General features: G+C 52.0%; 9 protein-coding genes across 9 annotated transcripts; 5 read left to right on the top strand and 4 right to left on the bottom strand.

The window, feature by feature from the left end:
* Positions 1-402: 402 nt before the first annotated feature.
* On the top strand, positions 403-2,009 carry N7468_008107 (MFS transporter; the record flags this gene model as incomplete). The annotated part of the gene is made up of 2 exons (XM_058477403.1): positions 403-771; positions 831-2,009. The coding sequence occupies 2 exons, from the start codon at positions 403-405 to the stop codon at positions 2,007-2,009; spliced, it is 1,548 nt and encodes a 515-aa protein (XP_058327748.1).
* A 576-nt stretch (positions 2,010-2,585) lies between these two features.
* Positions 2,586-4,445, top strand: N7468_008106 (bestrophin family protein; the record flags this gene model as incomplete). Its single annotated transcript, XM_058477402.1, has 8 exons — positions 2,586-2,717; positions 2,771-2,842; positions 2,924-3,071; positions 3,126-3,210; positions 3,261-3,386; positions 3,445-3,794; positions 3,850-4,023; positions 4,093-4,445. 8 exons carry the CDS (start codon positions 2,586-2,588, stop codon positions 4,443-4,445), a joined length of 1,440 nt encoding a protein of 479 aa, XP_058327747.1.
* Positions 4,446-5,014: 569 nt separating this feature from the next.
* Positions 5,015-7,068, top strand: N7468_008105 (uncharacterized protein; the record flags this gene model as incomplete). Its single annotated transcript, XM_058477401.1, has 2 exons — positions 5,015-5,340; positions 5,373-7,068. 2 exons carry the CDS (start codon positions 5,015-5,017, stop codon positions 7,066-7,068), a joined length of 2,022 nt encoding a protein of 673 aa, XP_058327746.1.
* Positions 7,069-7,655: 587 nt separating this feature from the next.
* N7468_008104 (damage-control phosphatase ARMT1 family protein) lies at positions 7,656-9,385 on the bottom strand (the record flags this gene model as incomplete). The annotated part of the gene is made up of 6 exons (XM_058477400.1): positions 7,656-7,886; positions 7,948-8,807; positions 8,876-8,988; positions 9,052-9,182; positions 9,236-9,306; positions 9,364-9,385. 6 exons carry the CDS (start codon positions 9,383-9,385, stop codon positions 7,656-7,658), a joined length of 1,428 nt encoding a protein of 475 aa, XP_058327745.1.
* A 212-nt stretch (positions 9,386-9,597) lies between these two features.
* On the bottom strand, positions 9,598-11,364 carry ppt1 (protein serine/threonine phosphatase PPT1; the record flags this gene model as incomplete). The annotated part of the gene is made up of 5 exons (XM_058477399.1): positions 9,598-9,633; positions 9,688-10,418; positions 10,472-10,907; positions 11,060-11,140; positions 11,215-11,364. 5 exons carry the CDS (start codon positions 11,362-11,364, stop codon positions 9,598-9,600), a joined length of 1,434 nt encoding a protein of 477 aa, XP_058327744.1.
* A 274-nt stretch (positions 11,365-11,638) lies between these two features.
* On the top strand, positions 11,639-12,211 carry spt4 (transcription elongation factor SPT4; the record flags this gene model as incomplete). Its single annotated transcript, XM_058477398.1, has 4 exons — positions 11,639-11,726; positions 11,773-11,969; positions 12,062-12,114; positions 12,184-12,211. Coding segments are annotated over 4 exons (366 nt in total), but the record flags the coding sequence as incomplete, so codon positions are not given.
* Positions 12,212-12,684: 473 nt separating this feature from the next.
* gatA (4-aminobutyrate transaminase gatA) lies at positions 12,685-14,308 on the bottom strand (the record flags this gene model as incomplete). The annotated part of the gene is made up of 3 exons (XM_058477397.1): positions 12,685-13,894; positions 13,968-14,003; positions 14,058-14,308. The coding sequence occupies 3 exons, from the start codon at positions 14,306-14,308 to the stop codon at positions 12,685-12,687; spliced, it is 1,497 nt and encodes a 498-aa protein (XP_058327742.1).
* Positions 14,309-14,383: 75 nt separating this feature from the next.
* On the top strand, positions 14,384-14,611 carry N7468_008100 (uncharacterized protein; the record flags this gene model as incomplete). Its single annotated transcript, XM_058477396.1, has 1 exon — positions 14,384-14,611. The coding sequence occupies one exon, from the start codon at positions 14,384-14,386 to the stop codon at positions 14,609-14,611; it is 228 nt and encodes a 75-aa protein (XP_058327741.1).
* A 493-nt stretch (positions 14,612-15,104) lies between these two features.
* Positions 15,105-20,041, bottom strand: cpcC (putative protein kinase (Gcn2); the record flags this gene model as incomplete). The annotated part of the gene is made up of 4 exons (XM_058477395.1): positions 15,105-15,406; positions 15,474-15,912; positions 15,965-19,768; positions 19,847-20,041. 4 exons carry the CDS (start codon positions 20,039-20,041, stop codon positions 15,105-15,107), a joined length of 4,740 nt encoding a protein of 1,579 aa, XP_058327740.1.
* Positions 20,042-21,166: the final 1,125 nt, after the last annotated feature.

The following is a 21,166-nucleotide window of genomic DNA, read 5'->3' as shown; positions in this document are numbered from 1 at the left end:
GAATTATGGCACAGGAGCTAAGCTAACGCAACTAAATGGAGCTCGCTGGGGATACTGGAAACCAATCAATGGCCTTTGGGGGTGATAAATCGAGGTTTTTTTTTTTGGTACACCGTACTTCTGTCAATCGCCGAACTATCTGTAGCTCGCCTGAATGATGCGCAGATCCCTGCAAATGCCCTATCAGCGGCTGGGGGAACCCGCGAAGCGTGGGGCGACTGGTTGCTGGGTTATCCTGACTGCATCTTTGTGTCTAAAATACGCAGTCCTAATGAACCGCTGGGCCCGCCCTTTATAGGGAGGTCTTGCCCTCATCCACAGCTGGGGTAAATAGACAAGCCAGCTGCTGCCTTTCGATCACAAAGCTTCTCAGAATCTCCTCCAACCCCTCCCTTCCCAGACATGTGTGGAGCCGACCGCGTCTCATTGGAGAGGGAGTCCAAGGTTGCGGATGACCCCAAGGATGTAGTGATTACCTCTACGAACCAGAGGAGCCCGGAGGAGCAATTGCCGGTTGAAATCAAGTATCCCGAGCAAGATCTCGATCGGGGGCTCGTGGGTGGGAAGGGCAGGATGATCCCCCAGAATCCACAGAATTTCCGACCGGGCCAGAAATGGGGTTTGTTGATGGTGATGAGTGCCATCACGTTCATTTCACCCCTGGCTTCCAGCATGTTTGCACCCGCGGTGAGCTACGTGCAGAAGGACCTGGACGTGGATAACGAGACACTGCTTTCCTTCAGCGTGAGCATCTACCTTCTCGGATATGCTGTAAGTTGTATTAGCCGTCAATATGCCACGATTCGATCTGACGCAGTGCGTCGAACCAGTTCGGCCCTCTCCTACTCGCCCCACTGAGCGAGATCTATGGACGCCGGATTGTGCTTAGCTGCGCCAATTGGTTCCTGGTGATCTGGCAGATTGGATGTGCACTGTCCCCGAATATCGCCTCCCTGATCATCTTCCGGCTCTTAGCTGGAATGGGTGGGTCAGGCTGCCTCACGCTCGGCGCAGGCGTGATCGCCGACCTTTTCCCAGTAGAGCAGCGGGGACTTGCAACAGCCATCTGGAGTTTGGGACCCCTGGTTGGCCCGACCATTGGACCCTTAGCGGGAGGATTCATGGGAGAGACTATTGGGTGGAGATGGATTTTCTGGGTGCTCTTGATTGTGGGAGGGGTCGTCGCGCTTGGAATCGAGCTCTTGAACCGGGAGACCTACGCCAATGTGCTGATCCGCTGGAAGACCGCAGGGCTGGCGAAAGAACTGGGTCGCAGCGACCTCCGTAGCGCATATACCCCTGATGGCGAAAAGGTTTCGATCGCCAACTCCCTGAAAGTTGGACTCCGGCGACCTGTGCTCCTATTCTCCAAGTCCCCTATTGTGGCGGCGCTGGCATTTTATATGGCTGTAATGTACGGGCTTCTGTACTTGTTCTTCACAACCATCTCTGGCGTCTTTGGAGAAGAGTATGGCTGGTCCAGCGGAGTCTCTGGTCTTGCGTATCTTGGGATTGGCATTGGCTTCCTTCTCGGGGCTGCTTGCAATGGACTGACCAGTGATCGAATCGTCATGAGGATGACGGCCAAGAATGGCGGCAAGTTCGAGCCCGAGATGCGGCTCCCCGTTATGATCTTCTTTTCCGTCTTTGTTCCCATCAGCTTCTTCTGGTATGGCTGGACAGCCGACAAGCACGTTTTCTGGATTGTGCCGATCATCGGGATGGCTCCATTTGGCTTCGGGTTCATGGGTCTGTATCTGCCCATTCAGACCTACGTGATCGACAATTATCCCGAGTACGCTGCGTCAGCCAACGCGACCCTGACCATGTCGCGATCACTAGTGGGAGCTCTGCTGCCGCTGGCGGGGCCCAAGTTATTTGCCAATCTGGGCATTGGCTGGGGCAATTCTTTATTAGGATTTGTGTCCTTGGCTTTTGTGCCGGTGCCCATTCTTTTCTCGCGGTACGGCCAGCGCATCAGGGATAGATTCCCGGTGGACCTGCAGTAATAGAGCGGCAATTAAGGAGTAATGTTAGAATTAGTGTTGGGCCGCGTCTGACGTGAGGCGGCTGGCTAAAAGGTTCTTACGAGAATATACCCGCCTTTAACTTTCTTGCTTGGAGATCTACTTTGTACGATCTGATCTGCCCTGGCATGGAAGGGCACGTCGAGGTGGATTTGACCATTCGCTGAATGTGAAATCCAAGGCGGGGAGTGTGGCAGTGTAATCAGACTTCTCCTGAGGCCGTCTAATTTTAATTCCTCCGTGGCTGTCAAATGGCCCATTCTCCACTTTCGTGCTGAAGAACGAGCTCTGCGGTGGTCTAGAGCATCTTTTCGTGCGCCATTCGCCGCGCCATGAAACACTTGCACTGGGCTATGGTAACGCCCTGTTTCAGGTCCTCCTCAGGCTCTATTTCTCCGACTTTCTTCTCCACGTTTCAATTTTCTTCCCCCTAACCCCATTCACGTCACTCTTTTACCCCCTGGTTCTTGTCGACATTCCTTTTCTTTTCTTTTTCTTTTTTCGGTTTTCGTTTACAATTCTTCTTTCTTTCAGACCCTCTTTTCAAATACATTCAACATGACCGACGGCGATGCTGCACCACCAAACCCGACCGACGCGTCCACAGCTGTGACCAGCGACAATGCGCCTGCGCCCGTTCCGAGCGCTGTTCACCATGACGTCTCGCATAACGAGCATAACCTGCCGCCCGTGAGGGAAGAAAAGCTCCAGGCCGTTTGACCCCTCGACCGACCTTCATGGAGCATTTAGCCAGCAGCCGGGATATGCAATTCCATTTGGATCGGCGAGACTCGACTGAGCTGGACCGGTATTTTGTATGTGGAGTCGCACAAACCCTAACGGGAAACTCTCGGAGCCTCAACCATGGTTGACTAACAGCTTAATCGTCTTGACAGCATGGCCCCCGAGACATGGAAAAGCATTCCAAATGGCCAATCATCATGCGTATGCACGGGAGTATTACCCCGAAGATGATTTTGCCCATGTTGCTGGTCGCATGCGAGTCTACTGTTATCACTGCCGTCTACATGCTTGTCTATGATAGTGAGTGGTATATCGACAACCCGGGTAACTTCGTTAACTGACTGTCATGAATAGTTGGTGTAAATGATATCCTGCTCACCGTGCTGGGTTTCGTGGTGGGTTTGGCGCTCTCATTCCGCAGCTCCACTGCTTACGAACGGTAATTCCTTCCTATCGTCGAATTGTGATCTCCTACTAATCCACCCATAGATGGGCCGATGGTCGCAAATACTGGGCCCAGCTCATCCAGACCTCCCGCAACTTTGCTCGCACCATCTGGGTTAACACGTCGGAGCGTCCTGGCGAGGCTGGAAAGCAGGATCTTTTGAGGAAGCTGTAGGTGTATACCCCGATTGCTCCTTGACTTTACCCTGAACTGACATGGGTCCACCAGGTCTGCCATGAACCTTCTCTTGGCCTTTGCGGTCTCCTTGAAGCACAAGCTTCGTTTCGAGCCCGATATCGCTTACGAGGACCTGGCTGGACTTGCGGGCCATCTGGATACATACGCCCGAGAGGCCCACGACCCTGACGCTCTGAAGCCTAAGAAGAAGTCTCTCTGGAAATCTACTGGAGAATACCTCGGTGTTTCCTTTGCCGAATCGAACCCGCGCAAGGCCATCAAGCGATCCAAGAAGCCCCTTGGCCACCTCCCCCTGGAGATTCTGAACCATCTGTCGGCATACGTTGACTCATGTGTGAAGAATGAAACCCTGTCCTCCACTCTGCACCAGGGTCAGCTGAGTAAGTAACGAGAAACACTGAGCCGTACTTCGAGCAGCGCTGACAAAGTGACTAGTTAGCATGATTGCCTCCCTCAACGAGGTTCTTACAGGGACTGAGCGGGTGCTGGACACCCCCATGCCGACCGCGTACACAATCGCTATCGCACAGATCTCCTGGATCTACGTCCTTGTCCTGCCGTTCCAGCTGTGCCAGTTTCTAAAGTGGATCACCATCCCCGCCTCCATTGGTAAGATCGTGAATTTTTTTCTTTCCTATTTTTTTTTTCCCGGTTGAGCCTTGCTAATCGGTGCCAAAGTTGCCGCCTACATCATCATCGGACTGGCCACTATTGGCAGCGAAATCGAGAACCCCTTCGGCCAGGATGTGAATGATCTTCCGTTGGACACCTACTGCCGCCAGATCGCGGTCGAGCTGGACATCATTACTTCCACGCCTGCGCCCAACGTGGATGACTTCATGACGCGCCCCGATAACCTGGTGCTCTTCCCTCTCAGCCAGGATGGATTCGGCGACTGGGAGGACCGTACCGTCGAGGATATCCGCGCTGCACTGAGGGCGAAGGTCGTCGCCAACCCGGCTCCACCTCATTCTGCCGCCTCAACTCTCATCGGAAAGCTTTCATCACTGACCAAATCGTCGTCGGTGTAGGTGCCATGAGAGTGTAAAATCAACAGTCACGGGCCTGGATTGCTCGTGCCGAGTGGCAGTTAAAATTGTTTTTTGACTTCGATCTAGCGAGACCAAATTGCATCTGCGTGGGCCTTTTGACAGCATGAGAGTTATGGCGTTTGAACAAACTTAGAAAACACAGCAGTGGACTTATTCAATCCTTTTAGACTTTGAACTACCTTTTTCGCATGCATCTCTGAATACTGTTATTTTTCTTCAATAGCTTTCTTGTTCTATTGCGTAAAGTTAGGTGTAATTCAAAAGTGCTGCTATTTTGGGGATGCGCATAGCAGCAGTCCAGTACTTTGTTAAGGCGGTGTGAGTATGCGAGGGGATCAATCCCATCACAGCTCCGAGTCCAATCCTGTCAATAACCTCGAGAGCCCCTGAGGTCTTCTCATCTCGCATGGTGCAGATGCTAGACTGATTTCCTTCCAAGGAAAACGTGGTGCCTTTTGAGTTCCGCTATCGATAAGCGCCGAAACGCGTTTCCTTTTGTTTACCCCATCACATCCCGTTCCGCCTTCACACCTCATACCATTCCCACCATGCTGGACTGGATGAAGGGGGAAGGCGCTGATGCCGGTATGTTCACTACTCTCCAGACCAAGGCTCCGCTGACCATGAATGCTGGTGAAGACACCTCGAAGGTGCTAGAGCCTCCCGAAACCCCGGCGCCCGTGTTCGCTCTGCGCGCCTTCAAAAGTGCTATCTTTGGCACCCCCGGTGCTGAGGATGACGAGAAAACCCCGCGACCGGCCAAACCAAGACAAGAACCTCACCAGCGCAGCAAGAGCGAGCCTTTTAAACCCGAGCCGATCGAGGCACCCGAGCTCAAACCAGACTCGGACGACGCGACGGGCAATCTCTCAGGGTCCCCGACCAAGAGTATCCTCGTGACCCCAGCACCATTTCCAACCGGCGCAAAACGGTTTCCTTCGGCGAGGGCGTCGTCGATAATGAAGGCAAGCGAGAGTCGCCGAGCAAATCGAGAACGCCCCAGCCATCTGGTAGCCTGAGTGTGCAATGGATGTCTGGATCTGCAGATGGCAAGCGCAGCAAACTTACGCAGTCACTCATTGATGCTCGGGAAAACACGTCCACCAAGCCTACCCTCACGACACCTCCTGACCCGTCGCCGAATCCCAGCTCTGCGACGCGCTCGGAAGACGAAGCTGGGGCAGAGGACATCACGCTCAACTTGGACGAGCCGCGCTCGGAGTCAGGGAAATACTGGAAAACGGAATTCGATAATTACCGCATGCGCACCAATCGCGAGATTAAGAAGTTGGTACACTACCGGTCGGTCTCGAAGTCGTATGCGCGCAAAAAAGACGATGAAGCGCTTCGCCTGATGCAGAAGCTCAAGGAGGAGGAAGAAAGGGTCGCGGAGATGGAGCGACAGGTGACGCATCTTGCTGCGAGTGTTTTGGGAGAGGATTCGAAAAGTGACAAGGAGCAGTTGATCAAAGATTTGACCAAGCAAACCGCATTGGCTTTGCAGTACAAACAACAGGTCACGTCTTTGCGCGCCACACTAGAAAAGCAAGGTGTATTCGAGGGATCTGGATCATCCGGAGCTGACTCAAAGGAGAGAAAAGATGAGACCTCGTTGGCGCAGACCCCAGATGAACTGCGTAATATCCAACAAGAATTAAAGCAAGCTAATTCCAAGCTTGAAGAATTGGAGCAAAAGAACCCGGATCTCAGCAAGCTCCAAAATCTAGCTCAGAGCTCTGAAAAGAAAGCCCAAGAGCTAGAAAAAGAGAACACATCTCTCAAACTGACCCTGGCGCGTGTGAAACAGGAGATGTCACAATACGAAGGCCGGCGCAAGGAAAAAGAGGCCAGACTCAAGCAAAGAGAGATAAAACTTGAAGCCCGCGTCCAAGAGTACCGTGCTCGTCTCAAAGCCACCAACCAGGAGCACCGACAGTCGGAAGAAGCCCTCCGCAAGGAATTCGAAGCAGAGCGCCGGCGCATGCAATCCCAAATCGACCAGCTCAAGACACGAGTCATAGCAGTCGAACAGGGCCCCATCCTCCGACCCCAGCAACGAACTTCCTTGAGCCCTCGAAAGGCATACACAGGCATCCAAATACACGACTTCGCAGAAGACCCCACTGTCGACATCGAAACAACAGATGACATGGACGCACCTCCAAGCCCTAGCCCTCGCTCCAAGGGCCGCGACCTCCGACAATACCGCAACGCTACAACAGGCGCCCTGGATATGAAGCGCACCTCTCGTGAAATCGCCGCGGACGATGACGAAGTCACGCACTACCTGAACGAGATCCTGCCCAGAAGTGCAACCCACCGAGACAAAGACATCATACCCCCTTCATCACCCCCCAATATCTCCGTGTCTCCCATGAAGGCCCTGAACCCCGGATACCCACGACATGCGAACCGAGATGATGAGATCGATGTCCTGCGCTACCGCCCGATTCACCGGGATACGGACGCAAGCACCGCCCGGCGAATACGCACCGCCCTCGCGCCCACATCAAGTCCACATTGGACTCGATCACAGGCCCGCGCGGGTATACCATCGCGGGGGATCGATCGAGTAAAACTCGAGCTGGCCTCGCTGATCTGAGAGGGAAAGAGCTCACGCCGGATCGAGTTGCTGCAGCGCGGGCACGGCTTAAGATGAAGAATGAGGCTCGGAAGTTGAAGAGCCGCGCCTCTGGGAAGGAGAACTTGGCCCAGATCTGAGTTCGGATCTAGGTTGTTGAATTTATATCTCTTTTTCGTGCGAGGAAGAGTATTCTGTCAGTTGTATAGCGAGCACTGCGTTGGAATTTCAGGAGTCCCGAGTCGGTAGCTTTTCTTCGGGTTGAATTCAGATACCGGTTTATTGTTATTATCACAATCATTTGTGAATCTTGCTAGGAGTGGTAGTTAGTGTCCAAGGCCTATACGAGTGGTAGGAGCCATTTATGCGGTTGAATGGACAGTCATACATTCTATGTAGTATATCCAAGGTCCCACCCTCTATCTCTGTGGAACTGACTTTCTCTGATATCAAGACAAACTATCTAAACTATATAAGCCGAGCCCGGGGGCAAACTCCCCAATTGTCATAAGATCTCCGTTTGAAGTTGAGGTGACAGGATATTGCCGTCCTCCATTTACGTGTATGTTTATTGAACCGATACATCTCTATCCACTTCCTACCCCAATCTAGGCCTTGCCGTCGGAAAACGAAACAACAGCCCATTTGCCGCTCCAAGCCCACTTGCGACCCTGGTCGCCGCCTCCATCGGGCTGCTGGCGGAGCTTCTCGTCTGTGCCTGGCGGGAGGCCGACCACAGTATCAGCCTTGCAGGTACGGAAAGCCAGGATACGGACTCCAGACTTTGGACCCAGAGGGCCAATAGCTGTTGTGAAGGGGGTGGTGGGGTCCCATTGAGCCTGAAGAGGATTTAGCATGGTCTCTAGTTTATTCCACGATACATTCGAACGGGGGTCTTACATCATTGGTCAGTTTGCGGTAGTTGAGATCGCCCTTGAGCAGGACCAGCTCGCTCTCTTTCAGGTCTTCGAAGAGTTCGGGTGCCTGGTGCGGCAGACGCCAGTAGCAACCCTGGGTAGTCCAGAAGTGGTGCGGGCGCACGATCAACTTGCCGTCTTGGTGGAAACCGCTCCACTGTTCAAAAAGGAATCGGACGTCTTCGACTTCCTTCTCTGAAAGCTTGGGATAAGTCTTGCCCGTGTCGTCCGCAGCAGTGTAGAAGGCCTGCGGGTCGACCATGCTGTTGAGAAGGTCGGAGAAGTCTTTTGGAGTGACATCAGAGACGAACCAGGGGAGACGTTTCGGGTGAAGGATGATGCTGGTAGCCAAGCCGGTGGACAGGAGGTAGCCCGCCAGGATCAGGTCGACAAAAAGCTCAAAGCCAGAGTTGTCGAGGATGATATCGACACGGCGCTCGCCGTCCTTCTTCTCCCGGCGAGCCTTCTGCAAGGTCGCGAAAGCAGCATCGATGTCGTTGACAAGAATGTTGCTCTGCGAGGCCTTCCGAGCTTGTGAGCCCTGCAGCTTCTGGATATCTTCGTATGTGAGAGAGGTCAAGAGTGACAGATCGGTAGCGTTGCCCCAAAGGCAGATCTCGCACATCTCCGAGAAGAGAAGCTTTTCAGCCTCTTCGATCTCTTCGGGAGATTTGCCCTCCGAGCTTTTGCCTGATTCAGCCTCGAGTGCGAGCTCGCGGTATCGAGCTGCAAGTTCGAGGACAGCGGGGCGCGACGACTTGAACGTCGACATCTTCTGTCGAGCAAACACATCGTAGCCCTTCCAGTGGGTGGAAAGCGCGAAGAAAGTCTCAATGCGACGGTCTGTTGTGTTCAGAAAGTCAGCTCCTGCGCATGTATTTGACGAAGGCGATGCGATGCGTGGAGCCTACAAAGGTAGCATTCGGCATAAAGCCAGGGCGCGTCGTGCCAGACAGGGTTCCCACGCTGCTCTAACTCTTGGTTGTAGCTAGCAATATCCGATTCGCCGTCATCATCCAAGGGCCTAGTATATAATGCCGGTCAGCATCGGCTTCTTAAAAATAATCCGCAGAAGAGCGGTACACACGTCAGTTGCCGGTTGTGCTGCAGCTCGTATTTCAATTTGGCGAGCTTCTCGATGATAGCCTTGGCTTCCTTTTGCTTCTCTGCATCACTAACTTCGGCAGATGTGCGGTGCAGGTCATCGATAGCACCGGTCTTGACAAAATTTAGCAATTGCGTCCTATTTCTGCGGCTGGGAGAATACTAACAATAATCACCGGCCATCGGTCGTCCGCCGAGACTGAGGCGAAGCTCGACGGGTCTGAAGTGAGGAATTGAGCTAGGCCAGGTTAGCCACAGGAATCGCCAGCAAATTGACCATCGCTCAAGCACTCACGGGTCTTAGGATCGAATTCCATCTTGTTGAGCGTGAATCTGTAAGGGTGGGGAGAACACTATGACGTGAAGAGGGGAGCGCGGGGCAGATGGAAGGCGGTCAGGTCTACTCCAACTATACAAACTGGAAGTACAAAAGATCGAAAAAGGGCAAATAAACGTGAATATAGTTATATCGTAGAAGATCTCTATTTCTTTTAAATCAACGCCACCGTTTTGCAAGTCATCAGATTCATCACATGCTAGAAAGGATGGAGTTCTGGGCATAGGCCTGGAGGAGCGGTCAGTTTGAAATCGCTCTCTACGTAACAAGGGAGGAACTTACCATAGGCTTGATGTCCGGGTGTGGAACAGCATCGAACACCTCATATTCGAGCTTGAGCTCGGGTCCAATGTTGATATATGCGCCCTTGTTCTCTGTTGAGTCGCAGTACTTGGGAGCGGAGAACACGGTGATACACCGGCCATCGTGCTCAACTTCATAACCCTCCATGCGAACCTCGTGAGATCGGATGATCGCCTCCAGACCGTTCTTCTCGCAGAAGCGCTTGGTGACGTCAGGGCCGAATTGCAGGCCAACGCCGCGCTTGCTGGGTCCACGACCCAACTGGGGCTGGGGGTCAGTCCAGAGCATCTCCATCATCAGGCCCTGCTGGCCGGGTTGTCGCTGGGTATGGCGGTTGAGTTTGCGAATGTCGTCCAATGTGGTCTTATCGTCAGAGAACAGACCTCCGTGCAGAACCAAGTACTTCTCGCCGATCAAGGTCGCCAAAGGCAGCGCGGAGAATGACTCTGAGAATACCTTGAAGACCCGCTCGTTGTATTTAGCCTTGCACTCACCCTCGAAACCGTAGACTTTGTTCATATCGTCTGTTTCGTGGTTTCCGCGGTTCAAGAATAGTCCATTTGGTCGGAGCCACTTGTATGCGTAAAGAAGAAGAGCGATCTCACAAGACCAAGAGCCGCGGTCCACAAAGTCACCATTGAAAAGATAAGCATGCGTATCAGAAGGAGAGCCGTTGCGACGGAAGATCTCCAGGAGGTCAAAGTACTGGCCTGTAACGCTTAGTTAGCCATGCCCACGTCGACATGAATCGCATCCAACATACCGTGGGTATCACCACAGACGGTCAACTTCTTGCCTGAGTCGACACCAATCTCCACCATAGTAGGCTCGTTGTAGACGAGGTCCCTCACAGCCTTGATTATCTGGAACACGTACTTGCGGTGAATAGTCTTTCCATCTTTAAATCGTTGAATCATGTCGTCAATAAATTCCTGAGTCATCTCTCCCTCCAACCGCACTCCATCATATTTATCATCGACCTTGATGGCCTCGATGTCCAGTCCTTCAAACGCGGAAGGAGGATCTGAGACCTCAATAGCCTTCTCGAACTCGATTCGACGTACAAGCTTCTCGCATTCCGCAAGCTTCAGCTTGGCGCTCTGGTTACCAGGCTCCCGCTTAACAACCGCCTTGAAGTCCTTGAGCGCAGCCTTGTAATTCAAGATTGCAGTGTTGGCCAGTGCACGTCTCCATAGAGCCTGTAGAAAACAATTTGCGTGTCAGCCTGCATAGCCCCCTCTTATTATCCAGCGTTGTATCAAAGCATCACGCACACCCCGAGCGCTCCGCGTTGCCTTCAGAGGGTGTTTCTTTCTATCTCCTTTTCTCCCTTTTTGCCATTGCAACTGACCTTGACGTAGTTCGGGTCCAATTCCAAAGCCGCGGTAGCATCCGCAACAGCAAAGCCAAATGCTTCGAGTTTGATTTGGGCCTGCCAAGACAATCCACCTGTCAGTCTACTGATTTGGGAGTGGGAGATCGAGAGGGTGGGACCGCGGTGCTTACCTGTGCACGGTTACAAAAGAAGGACGGCTCCTTGTCGTATTTCTCGATAGCCTGGTTATAGAAGTCGACGGCAGTGGGCCAGTCGTGGTTCGCGAAGGCCTTGTTGCCCTGCAGCTTCAGGGCGTTGGCCGCCTCTTGATCTGAAGCCATGGAGCAGGATTGGGGGAGGGGCACGCGAGACGATCGAGGGCTCGGAGAGAGGCGGAGTTTGAGGAGTGGGGAGAATCAAAAGAGCACCAAGAGCAGATGGAAAGTCCAGGAAGCAGAGCGCAAACCCAGAGGTAGTGAATGAGAGCCCCTCGGGCAGAAAAGATGGAAAGGCGAAGAAAGCGGTTCCTGACGTTCTTTTTTTCTCCGAACCAATGGGCCTTGGCACCATTTCCAGCCTCACAAACTCCCGCTTTCCTCTTCTCCGCTTCCAACCATGTCGGGCTCTTTTTTCGCTGCACCGAACCAGCAGCGCCATCTGCGCGCCTGCATGGTGTGCTCAATCGTCCAGACTCATACTGTGAGTGTGGTCTTTGCGACCCGGCCGAGCTCGTTGCTAACACGCCCTAGAAATTCACCCGCGACGGCTGTCCCAACTGCGAGACCATTCTCCAGCTCCGGGGAACAACGATGCGATCCAAGAGTGCACATCGCAGGTGTTTGAGGGCTTGATCTCAATTCGCGATCCTTCCGCTAGCTGGGTTGCCCGCTGGCAGCGTCTAGATAACTACGTCCCGGGGACCTACGCTACAAAGGTGTCAGGATCGGTAAGGTCTCCTAGCAGAGCTGTCTTGGCTCTGACTCTCAGCATACTGAGCATTTCCTGTGATCTAACATGCCATTTCTACCTTTTCTACAGCTCTCCGAAGATATTATCGGCTCTTTGGAGGATTCCGGCGTTAAATATGTCCCGTGTGTACCCCGATGGGCTGAAAGCCCCTGCCTGATCCTCCGCGAAAGCCACTAACAAGTCTTTTCTAGGCGCGATGGAAGTACCGGCGAAGAGGAGGTATGAATCTCCACCCACGAATTGCCCATCTCTGTTCCTAGTCAATGGCCGATAAGCCTCGAATACCCATCCCATATATCGGACGAACTCCGATCTCCAACCCCGATCTCCGGCGCTCTCCGAAATAAATCTTGCTTCTTTACGCTATCTGCTTGTTCTGGTGTTTCGGCTTGGGAGCATTGCGTTGCTTCTTTTCTATGTTTTGTGTCTTTTAGTATCAGAGAGGATACAGGTTACCGGTCGCAGGAGGCGTTGACTACTTCTAAAGAGGTACTCGAAATGAATGTGATATGGAATCGAATTTTTGAGGACATCAAACATGTCTATGAATGTACAGTCCAGCTTGGGGTGACATCAATCGTAGGCAAAAAAAAGGTGGTAAAGAAGCCAAGCCTGGCATAACAATAAGAAATACGCTAAATTAATCCAATCATGAGGCAAGACCTGTTCAAGTAAATCAGGAGTTCAGAACTCTAGATGAGCTTGAGGAGCTGCTCGATTCTCTCCAAGAGGATGTCAGCGTGGTGCTGCTGGAAGATCAGCATGGGACGCAGACGGACGGCGCTGACACCACTGCCACCGATGTTGACACCAACGCTCTTGGCCTTGGCAACGAACTGGTCACGCTTGGGGGTGTCCCAGGCAATGAAGGTACCCTGGCCCTTACCACGCAGGTTCTGGAAGTGCTCAGGGTACTTCTGGGCGAGACGCTCGAGACCAGCGTACAGGTAGTCACCAGTGATACGGGTGTTCTCAACGAGGTCAAGACGCTCAATCTCTTCGATGATACCGCGGAAGATCAGAGCACGGGCGGGGTCACCCATCCAAGTGTTGAACTGGCGGTAAGGCTTGTTGGGGCGCAGAGCTGGGTTACCGTAGTAGTAGCCAGCGGTCTGGGCCTTCTTAGAGAAGGTGACCATGTCGGGAGGAGTGGTAAGGTTCCAGTGGTCGTGGGCCCAGAATTTGCCGGTGGCACCGACACCGGTCTGAACCTCGTCGACGATGAAGAGGACATTATTGCGCTTGGTGATGTCACGCAGGCCCTGGAAGAAGGCAGGCGAAGCGTGGTTGTCACCACCCTCGGACTGAATGGGCTCGACCACGACAGCAGCCACGGGGTTGTGGTACTCCTTGATTAAGCGCTCAACCTCCTGGAGGCAGCGCTGCTCCTCCTGGGCGTTCTCCTGGACATGGTCCTCAAGAGGGTACTTGAGCTTGGGGAAGGTGGCCTGGGGCCAGTCGAAGGCAGGGATATCTAGCTTGTGAATGGCCTTGCTGCGAGTGGTGGACAGAGAGCCGAACAGCCGACCGTGGAAAGCAGATCTGAATGACAGGATAGACAACTGAGGCGAGCCAGGTGACTGGTTGGCCATAGTGGTCTGGAGCTCCTCCTCAGTGAACTCGACATCGTGGCCACCACGCTGCTGCTGGCGGTAATACATGAACGCAGCCTTGTAGGCAGTCTCGTTGGCATCAGAGCCGGCCATGGCAGTGAAGACCTGGTCCAGACCCTTGGGGGCGGCCTTGAGGACACCGGTCTTCAGAATCTGCGCCCAATCGGCAGAAGGAAAGTTACCCAGAGCTGGACGGTTGATCAAAGCTCTGGTCATCTCAGGTGAGGCGGCGACCTGCTGCAGGTGAGGGTTGTTGTAGCCAACGGGGATGGACGCGATCTGAGCATAGCTGTTGCGCTGTTAGGACCCATCGCCTTGGAAGAGGAATTTTTGTTCTCCAATGCATCAATTGAGAGACTTACACATCAAGAAGGATGTTGCCGTCAAGATCAGCGATGCTAACGAGATAGTGTTAGTCGGAGATACTTCGGATTGTGGCGGGTGTGACATACTAGTTACCAACGGACTGAGAGTAGTCAGTGAGCATGTTCAAGCTGCGAACGTCGAACACCTGGTTGAGCTCAGCGGCAGCGGCCTGGTTCTTGGGGCCAGGAATGGCGGTCGAGACTGAGGGACCAGAAGGCTCATTGGAGAAGAAGGACTTCTCAGACGTTCGCAGGGCAGCCGTGGTCGAGAGAGCCCGGGCTACGGGGATACGAGCCGCAAAGCGCAGCTTAGAGCTGCAGCGAAGAACAGATGCCATTGTATTGAATCCCAATCTGATCAAGACACAATTGAAGAGAAAAAAAAATGTATGCGGGGTGGGGGATTTATAGAGATGTTCTTATCGGCGAAGGAGCTTTGGAGCTCGACCTTGGGCCCCCGCGCTGATACGTTGAGACGATTGGATCTCGGTGATCTCCGCCAATCAAAGGGGCCGCAGGGTGCTCGAAACGCCGAACGCGTCGGTCATGGACTGTCTGGTCAGTCGGACGAATCGAGAAAGTCTACGCAGCAATGGATCTCCAACTGGATTCAGGTCACTCGAGTCATTTCAATTGGGTAAGTCATTCCATTCAACCAATCATCCGGTCGAATATACGAGAACATCCGGTCCCTAGCCCTTCCTAACAAGGATGCGAACGGAGATGTGGGGAAGACATTCTTATCGATACACCTTTATCTCATTATCTGATAATCACACCGCTTTTGTAGATCTTCTTAGAAGCATTCAGTAACTAGTCAAGGCAATAAGGCAGCTTGCCACATCCACAGTAGAGGCTGGAGACAACATTGGATATATTTTGCTTCATCTGATCATCCACTTTAACAAGCGCTGGCATTGAGAGGACTACTCATTACGGGGTATCGTATTATCCACTCGTTAATTAACATTGAAAGAAGATCAAAGAGGGCGAAGAAAAAGAAAGAAATAGAAAATTATGAATGGTAAAAACATGCCTACCCCTTGATATGCAACATGATAATTGGTAACAAATAGCCTCTTCATCTTAGGCCCCCATCAGCTCCTCTATTCACCCTCTCACATAAGGCATAATTCATCTCGTCGTGCGACCAAGGTCATAGTATACACAAGAACCGGTGCGGTAGTTGTAGATGAAAGCATTGGTGTACTTTTCACCACCATCTCGGCTCTCTGATGCTAGGTCCCTGAGGAGCTCGTAAACCTGGCCGAGGTATTTTCGTTCATTCAATGGTGCGTTTTGGATGGCATAACGCCAGCTCTCTGGATCGGACAGGCGCGTGTCGCGTATGGACTCGAGAACCTCATCACGTGTATCAATAGCAGCGATAGGTCCGCTACGGGCACTGTCAATCGTCTCGCGGGAACGCATCAGCGCTAGATGCGCATGGTGGTTAGCATATTATGCTTGCATGAAAACTTCTAGGCATATGAGAGCACTTACCGGACTCGACAATGTTTCGGCGGTTCGTCTTCTTGCTGCGGTGCTGCGGGATCAGAATACGGACGTCGTTGGCTTTCTCATTAGACTGCAAGATATCTTGCTGACTAGGCTGTCGAGACTGGCGAATCTCGACTGTTCCCTCGCGCTGCTGGCGAGCTAAGACTTCTGCCCGGAGCCATGTCACGAGTTCCGAGCTGCGGATATCGTAATCTTCACGACGGATAAGGTTGCGGACTTTGAAGCCTCGCTCTTTGCTGTCTTGCTTCACGATGACAATCCAGCGGTGGTTATGCTCCCTGTACCTAACCAGAAGCTCCTCCATTGAGTCTGTATCGACCGCAAGCTCGGCGCTAATTCCATTTGCCCAAAGGTCTTCGATGATTTTGATCCCCAGTGTTCGTAAGACAGTTGCATCGAAACTAGCCACAAGAACGTCACACTATATTTGTCAGTATTGTTGCAAAGTGATGACACGGATGTATCAGACATACCCTGCGTGTTGTCCAATAAACCTCAGAGCATGTCTCTGAGTCCTTTGACGGCACTTTGGACTGGAGATACTCGGACATGGCCGAGCTAAGTCGGTCCCAACTCAGGTTGAATCCAACTGCATGTGCCTGAGGCCTGCTCGACAGAACCTTGGGCGAGAATTCTTGTATCAGTCGGTCGTAGCGGCCCCCCGCGGCAAATACGTCCCGTCGCTTCCTGTCGAAGATGCATTGGAATAGGATACTTCCACGGTAGAATTTATCATGCACGCTGCTAAGGGGATTGATGTAGACCTTGCGCTTCACTCCGAAACTTTGCAGGTAGTTCATGAGGATGTTCAACCGAGCAAAGATCGGCGGGATACGGTCAACGAATTCAGTTCCCTCCATAATAGTCTGTATCTTCCGCTGCGTCTCGACAAGAGAATCCCGGAAATCAAATTGTGCTAAATCGTCCAAAGAGGTAGAAGCTACGCCGATCGCTGGGGAGCGGAGCTCGCTACGGGTCTTCTGCATTGTCTGGTTCCCGACATGAAGCTTGCTCAGGGCATCTTTCACCATGGGAATCTGAGCCGACGAGATACGACAGAACTCCATAATGAGTTGGAGGAGGTCAGAATGGTTGACAAGGAAACACATGGATCCGTTTCGCAGAGGTGGGAATTCTTCGATAATCTCATCAAGCACTTTGATCACCTCGGCTTCTTTCAACGCTAGATCCAGCGTATTGTAGGACATGATGTCGAAGTCTACTTCTCGGTGGCTCCGGGGTTCACTACCATGAGTAGATTCTCGGTACACTGTACCAAAAGCGAAAGTCTTCTCGAGGGAGGTATCTTGTCTCGGAATTGCCCGGGCGTTCGGGACAGTAAGATCGAACGGAAGCTGGAGAAGATTGCCAGAGGAATCCAATAGACGTACGGCGTTGTTTCCGTAATGATGGGACCGTGGGAAGAGCATTTGGCGCGCCGCTTCCACCGATCCATGACGCCGGAAGATAACGCTCAACTTTTCCCTCACAAGGCCCTGGACAAGCAGTTCGTTGGCGGCTGGTGTCCCGTGCGATTCCATGTCCCATGCCATGTCTTCCACCTTCTTTGGAGACTGAGAAAATATGGCTGAAAGAATTTTCTTGTAATCTGGCGAGTTTGGGTCGGAGAGCAAATGCACGATGGCGCGTCGGAAGGTCTCCTCTTCAACCTGTAGAGGAATCTTGCCGCTAGAAAGAAGCTCTGCGGCGGTCGGGCGTTCAGCTGGTTTGTGGTTGAGGAGAGACTCGATGATTTGACCTTGGACAACTTTGTCAAATTGAGAGAAAGCCTCTGGAAGCAAATGGCTTTCTTCTCGGATCGATCTCAGCGTGTGATCCCGCTCCATGTTGGTCGGGAGGGGGTGGTTCATCTCGAAGAATATGACGCCAAGTGAGTACATGTCGACTTTCTCATTGTAGTGGCCCAAAAATCCTGACTTCATTTCAGGTGCCACGTAGTACGTGGTTCCCAGGCTTCGGGTGAAGTTCCCTTCGAAATCCGCTGCAGCAGAAGATCGAACAGCAGTCGTAAATTGGCCGCTGGTGGCAAGTCCAAAGTCACCAATACGAGGATTATTGGCGACATCGATGAAAATGTTGTCTGGCTTCAGATCTCGATGGATGATTCCGTGGCTATGGATATGGCTGAGGCCGTCAAGAATTTGTCGGAAAAGGCGCCAGGATCGATCGGTGTCATCGTACAACCCGTTCTTGATTAGATCACGAAGGGTATGCTTCTCACAATACTCCATCTGGATGTAGAGTGTAGTCAGAAGGGGTCTACCATACGAGCCGGTTCGTGATTGACTGATTTCTTCAGCAGGCTCGCTCTCGCCATCCTCCCAACCATCTGGACTGTTGGTTTTGCCTTTATCTGAAATGGTTCCCTCTTGATCATCATCGCTGTCTGAGCCAGCGAATTCGATCTTAGGGTAACCACTAGAGCTGATGAAGTCAAGTCCGCCGGTGCTAAATTCACGAGCGTCTCGGCTTGCAAAGGGATCACCTTCTGTAGACGAGATCGCGTCTTCCTCAATATGAGTCAAATCCTCTTCCAACCAGGCCGTGTAGTACCTGACCACATAAGGATGGTTCAGTCGGGAAAGAAGCATGATTTCTGACAGAGTATCCTTCAATGCCGCCGCAGAGGATTGAGATATCTTCTTGACCGCGTAAAAGCGACCATCGAGCTTGTTTCTAGCTTTGACAACCTGTCCGAATCCACCACGTCCAAGATGACCTGCTTCGTCGAAATCTTGATGATAACGAGATAGCGCGGAAGCAGCCCCAAAGGAGTCCAATCTCGGCCTCCTCTGTAGAGACACCGAGTTGGAAGATCTATCCCGAGTGACCAAAGGGGCATCTACCCGGAAAAACTCAGATGGCTGGAGTTGGAAAGCTGTCGGCCGCTTCTTTGGATCCGGTCGGAAGAACTCCTTCAGCAAATCTTGCAGCGGCGGGGAGACTCCAAGTGATACCATCAATTGGTTGGCTGATGTATACCTCAGAAGAATGTCTTTTCCAAAGCCCATTTGAAGCAAAACGATACCCAGATCCCATACATCAGTCTTCATGGTAGTAGATGGCGTGCCTTGAGTTAGCTCTGGAGGTAGCCACAACGGCGACTGTGATGTAGTCAGAGATCGCTTTGAGCCCGGAGAATCCGGCAGCGCCTCCTCCACACTTGATTGCAGCTTGACAATAGTGTTCCCCGATGGATTTCTGTACAGCATGATTTGGCCGCAATGGATATTCCCATGAACAAACCCATTTCGATGATAGAACTCCAATGCTTCGAGGAGCTGTATCATCCAACCTCGCAGAGTATCAACGGCGACAGTCCCCACGATATCAAGAAGCTCGGACAAGGAGCCCTTGTTGGCGAATTCGAAGACGGAGAAAACAACCCACGTTTGATCTGGGGTATTGAAGTCTATGACGGGACGAAGAATCTTGAATCCCACGAACTCCACCAGATTGGGATGCCGGAGCTTTTTCAGGTTTTCCAATCGATCTTCAATGGCCCGCATTTTCTCACGGAAGGCAAAGGGCTCTAAACCCTTCTCGTCTAAAAAAATCTCCTTCAATACAAACAAGGGCACATGGCATCTGCCCTCGGGGACAACGGGTCGTACGGTGAAAGTTTTCTTGGAGTGATGAGACTTCAACAAAGTCTTCCCATGCACAGCACGGAAAATCAGTAGCTGCCCTTCTGAATCCGTAGCTCCCAATGGTGGATCAAACGAAATTGCTCCAGGGGTGGTCTCCTCAGGATTGTCCATGCCCAACTCGACCCCGTTGTTCCGACTCTTGCGCCGGAGAAGACGAGCCGCCTTTGAGCGTTGGCGGGCCTTTTCTTGAAGTAAATCCTGCAAAGCTCGTTCTTCCGCCTCGTTCGCGGCCTGTTGTTTGCGCAATTCCTCTTGCTCTTTAAGCTCGGCTTTCAAGATGGCTGTCTCTTCTTGTTCCTTGCGCTCATCCTCGAGGCTGGGCAGATCTTTGTTATGTTCGCGAGCTTGCGCAACATCCTCTAAAACATCCTGGATAGCTAGAGCAAGCTCATAAATCATCTCACTTCCTAGTAAAGTGCTCGGTTTCTTGCGCACGATTTCCTGGAGCTGGGATTGGGCGCCCTCTCGAAAATCGACGAGGTTCTCAAGAGATAGATTGGGAATTGTCTTGGGATATGTGGCAGGTAGTTCTACACGCAGAACAAGGAAGATGTTTGGATTCGAAGGGGCGCGTATAGCAAGCTTGAAGGCAACGTCGGAGGATTGCTGATGTTTGCAGCGGTTAGTCACTGCATGGCCAAACGCGAAACAAAATTAGTGAACAAATTCACAATTGGTACTTACATGCCATGCTGACGGGGCAGTCTCGATATTCTCAAAATCATCGCCATAGATGGACTGAAGAGCTTCCACCTCGTTGAGGTGGATTTCACGGTAGTTGGTGGTTGTAGCTGCTATGGGGGATGCCAAGGAAGAGTCTGAAGAAGTTTGCTTTTGCCTTTCCTTGCGGGGAGTTTTCTTCCTCTGTTTGGGAGACATCGCGGGCTATGGCGCGAAGTCGCCCTACATCCGGGGTGTGTTGCACAACATAAAGCTGAAAGGAGGTACAATGAGAGATACGTCAAGTCGAGGAATTTGTCGCGCTATTCCCCTCGTTCAAATAGGCGGTCAGATATGGCCGTTTCTTATCGATTATCGGTAGCAGTGGAGCACGATCACACAGGGCTCAGATGACGTCGGGAAAGGATCTCCCTTGTAATGTAGCTTAATTCTCACTAGGATTATTTCATGAACTCTCGGTCATTCTTTAAAGGCTCTGATAAACAAAGAGATCTGCCATATCGTGCCAAACCAAACAACAGGGTACAACGAACACGGAATGCCCAATAGTGGGGAATCTGTGCTGGCCTCAGACCCCTCAGGAATTTTTTTTTGGCCAGGTTAGGCATGCATGCAAAGGCTGTCTGGGCAGTCTGCAACTCATGCATCTGCGGAGACATAGCTCAAATAGCAAACATGTTAGAAGAGACCTTAGGCCTTGCAGACCGCTACTATAGGCTGGTACTATTGACGTCCCCAATGCGACCCACGACAATAGCGGTCAAAATAAGACTTTTTATTAGGATTAAGCCAAGAAACAGGACTCGCAGTCTTTAGAAATTACAATAAATTGTTCTAGGATATTTTTTCCAAGATCAAGGAACTGAAATTGAAATGGTACAGATGCAAGGGATCTCCATTGGTCGTCTCTAGTATGTGTGGACGCTCCTGCCACATCATCATCTTCAAGCAGTCGAAGTCTTATCGGGTTCCGGCTCGGCTGCTACTAAATGGTCCTCAACTGACGCTAACAATTACCACGTCGTAGGTAGGCACGGCAGAAGGAAAGATTATTTATGTATGGTATTTCTGGATTGCCTTGCGACGCTGTGTGCCTTAGAGCCCGTCAAATCGAGGTCTGGACTCGTTGAATTTATACTAGGAGGAATTCTGCACGATCTCGCTGATCGCGCGAGTGACTGGGCTTAGACAGTAGCTTCTGTGGCAACCGCGCTGTTCCACTCATTGAACTGGAGAAGACTGAAGATATTACATGCGTCCGAACGAGCTTGACCAACTTCGTTGTATGGCTTCCGGGGTGACTCCCGCTGGATAATACCCCCT

The sequence above is a fragment of the Penicillium chermesinum genome (assembly GCF_028974085.1).
Source record: "Penicillium chermesinum strain IBT 19713 chromosome Unknown utg000006l:1.0-2335141.0:1.0-2336784.0, whole genome shotgun sequence".
NCBI classification, from domain to species: Eukaryota; Fungi; Ascomycota; class Eurotiomycetes; order Eurotiales; family Aspergillaceae; genus Penicillium; species Penicillium chermesinum.
This window is presented reverse-complemented; position numbering and strand designations above follow the sequence as displayed.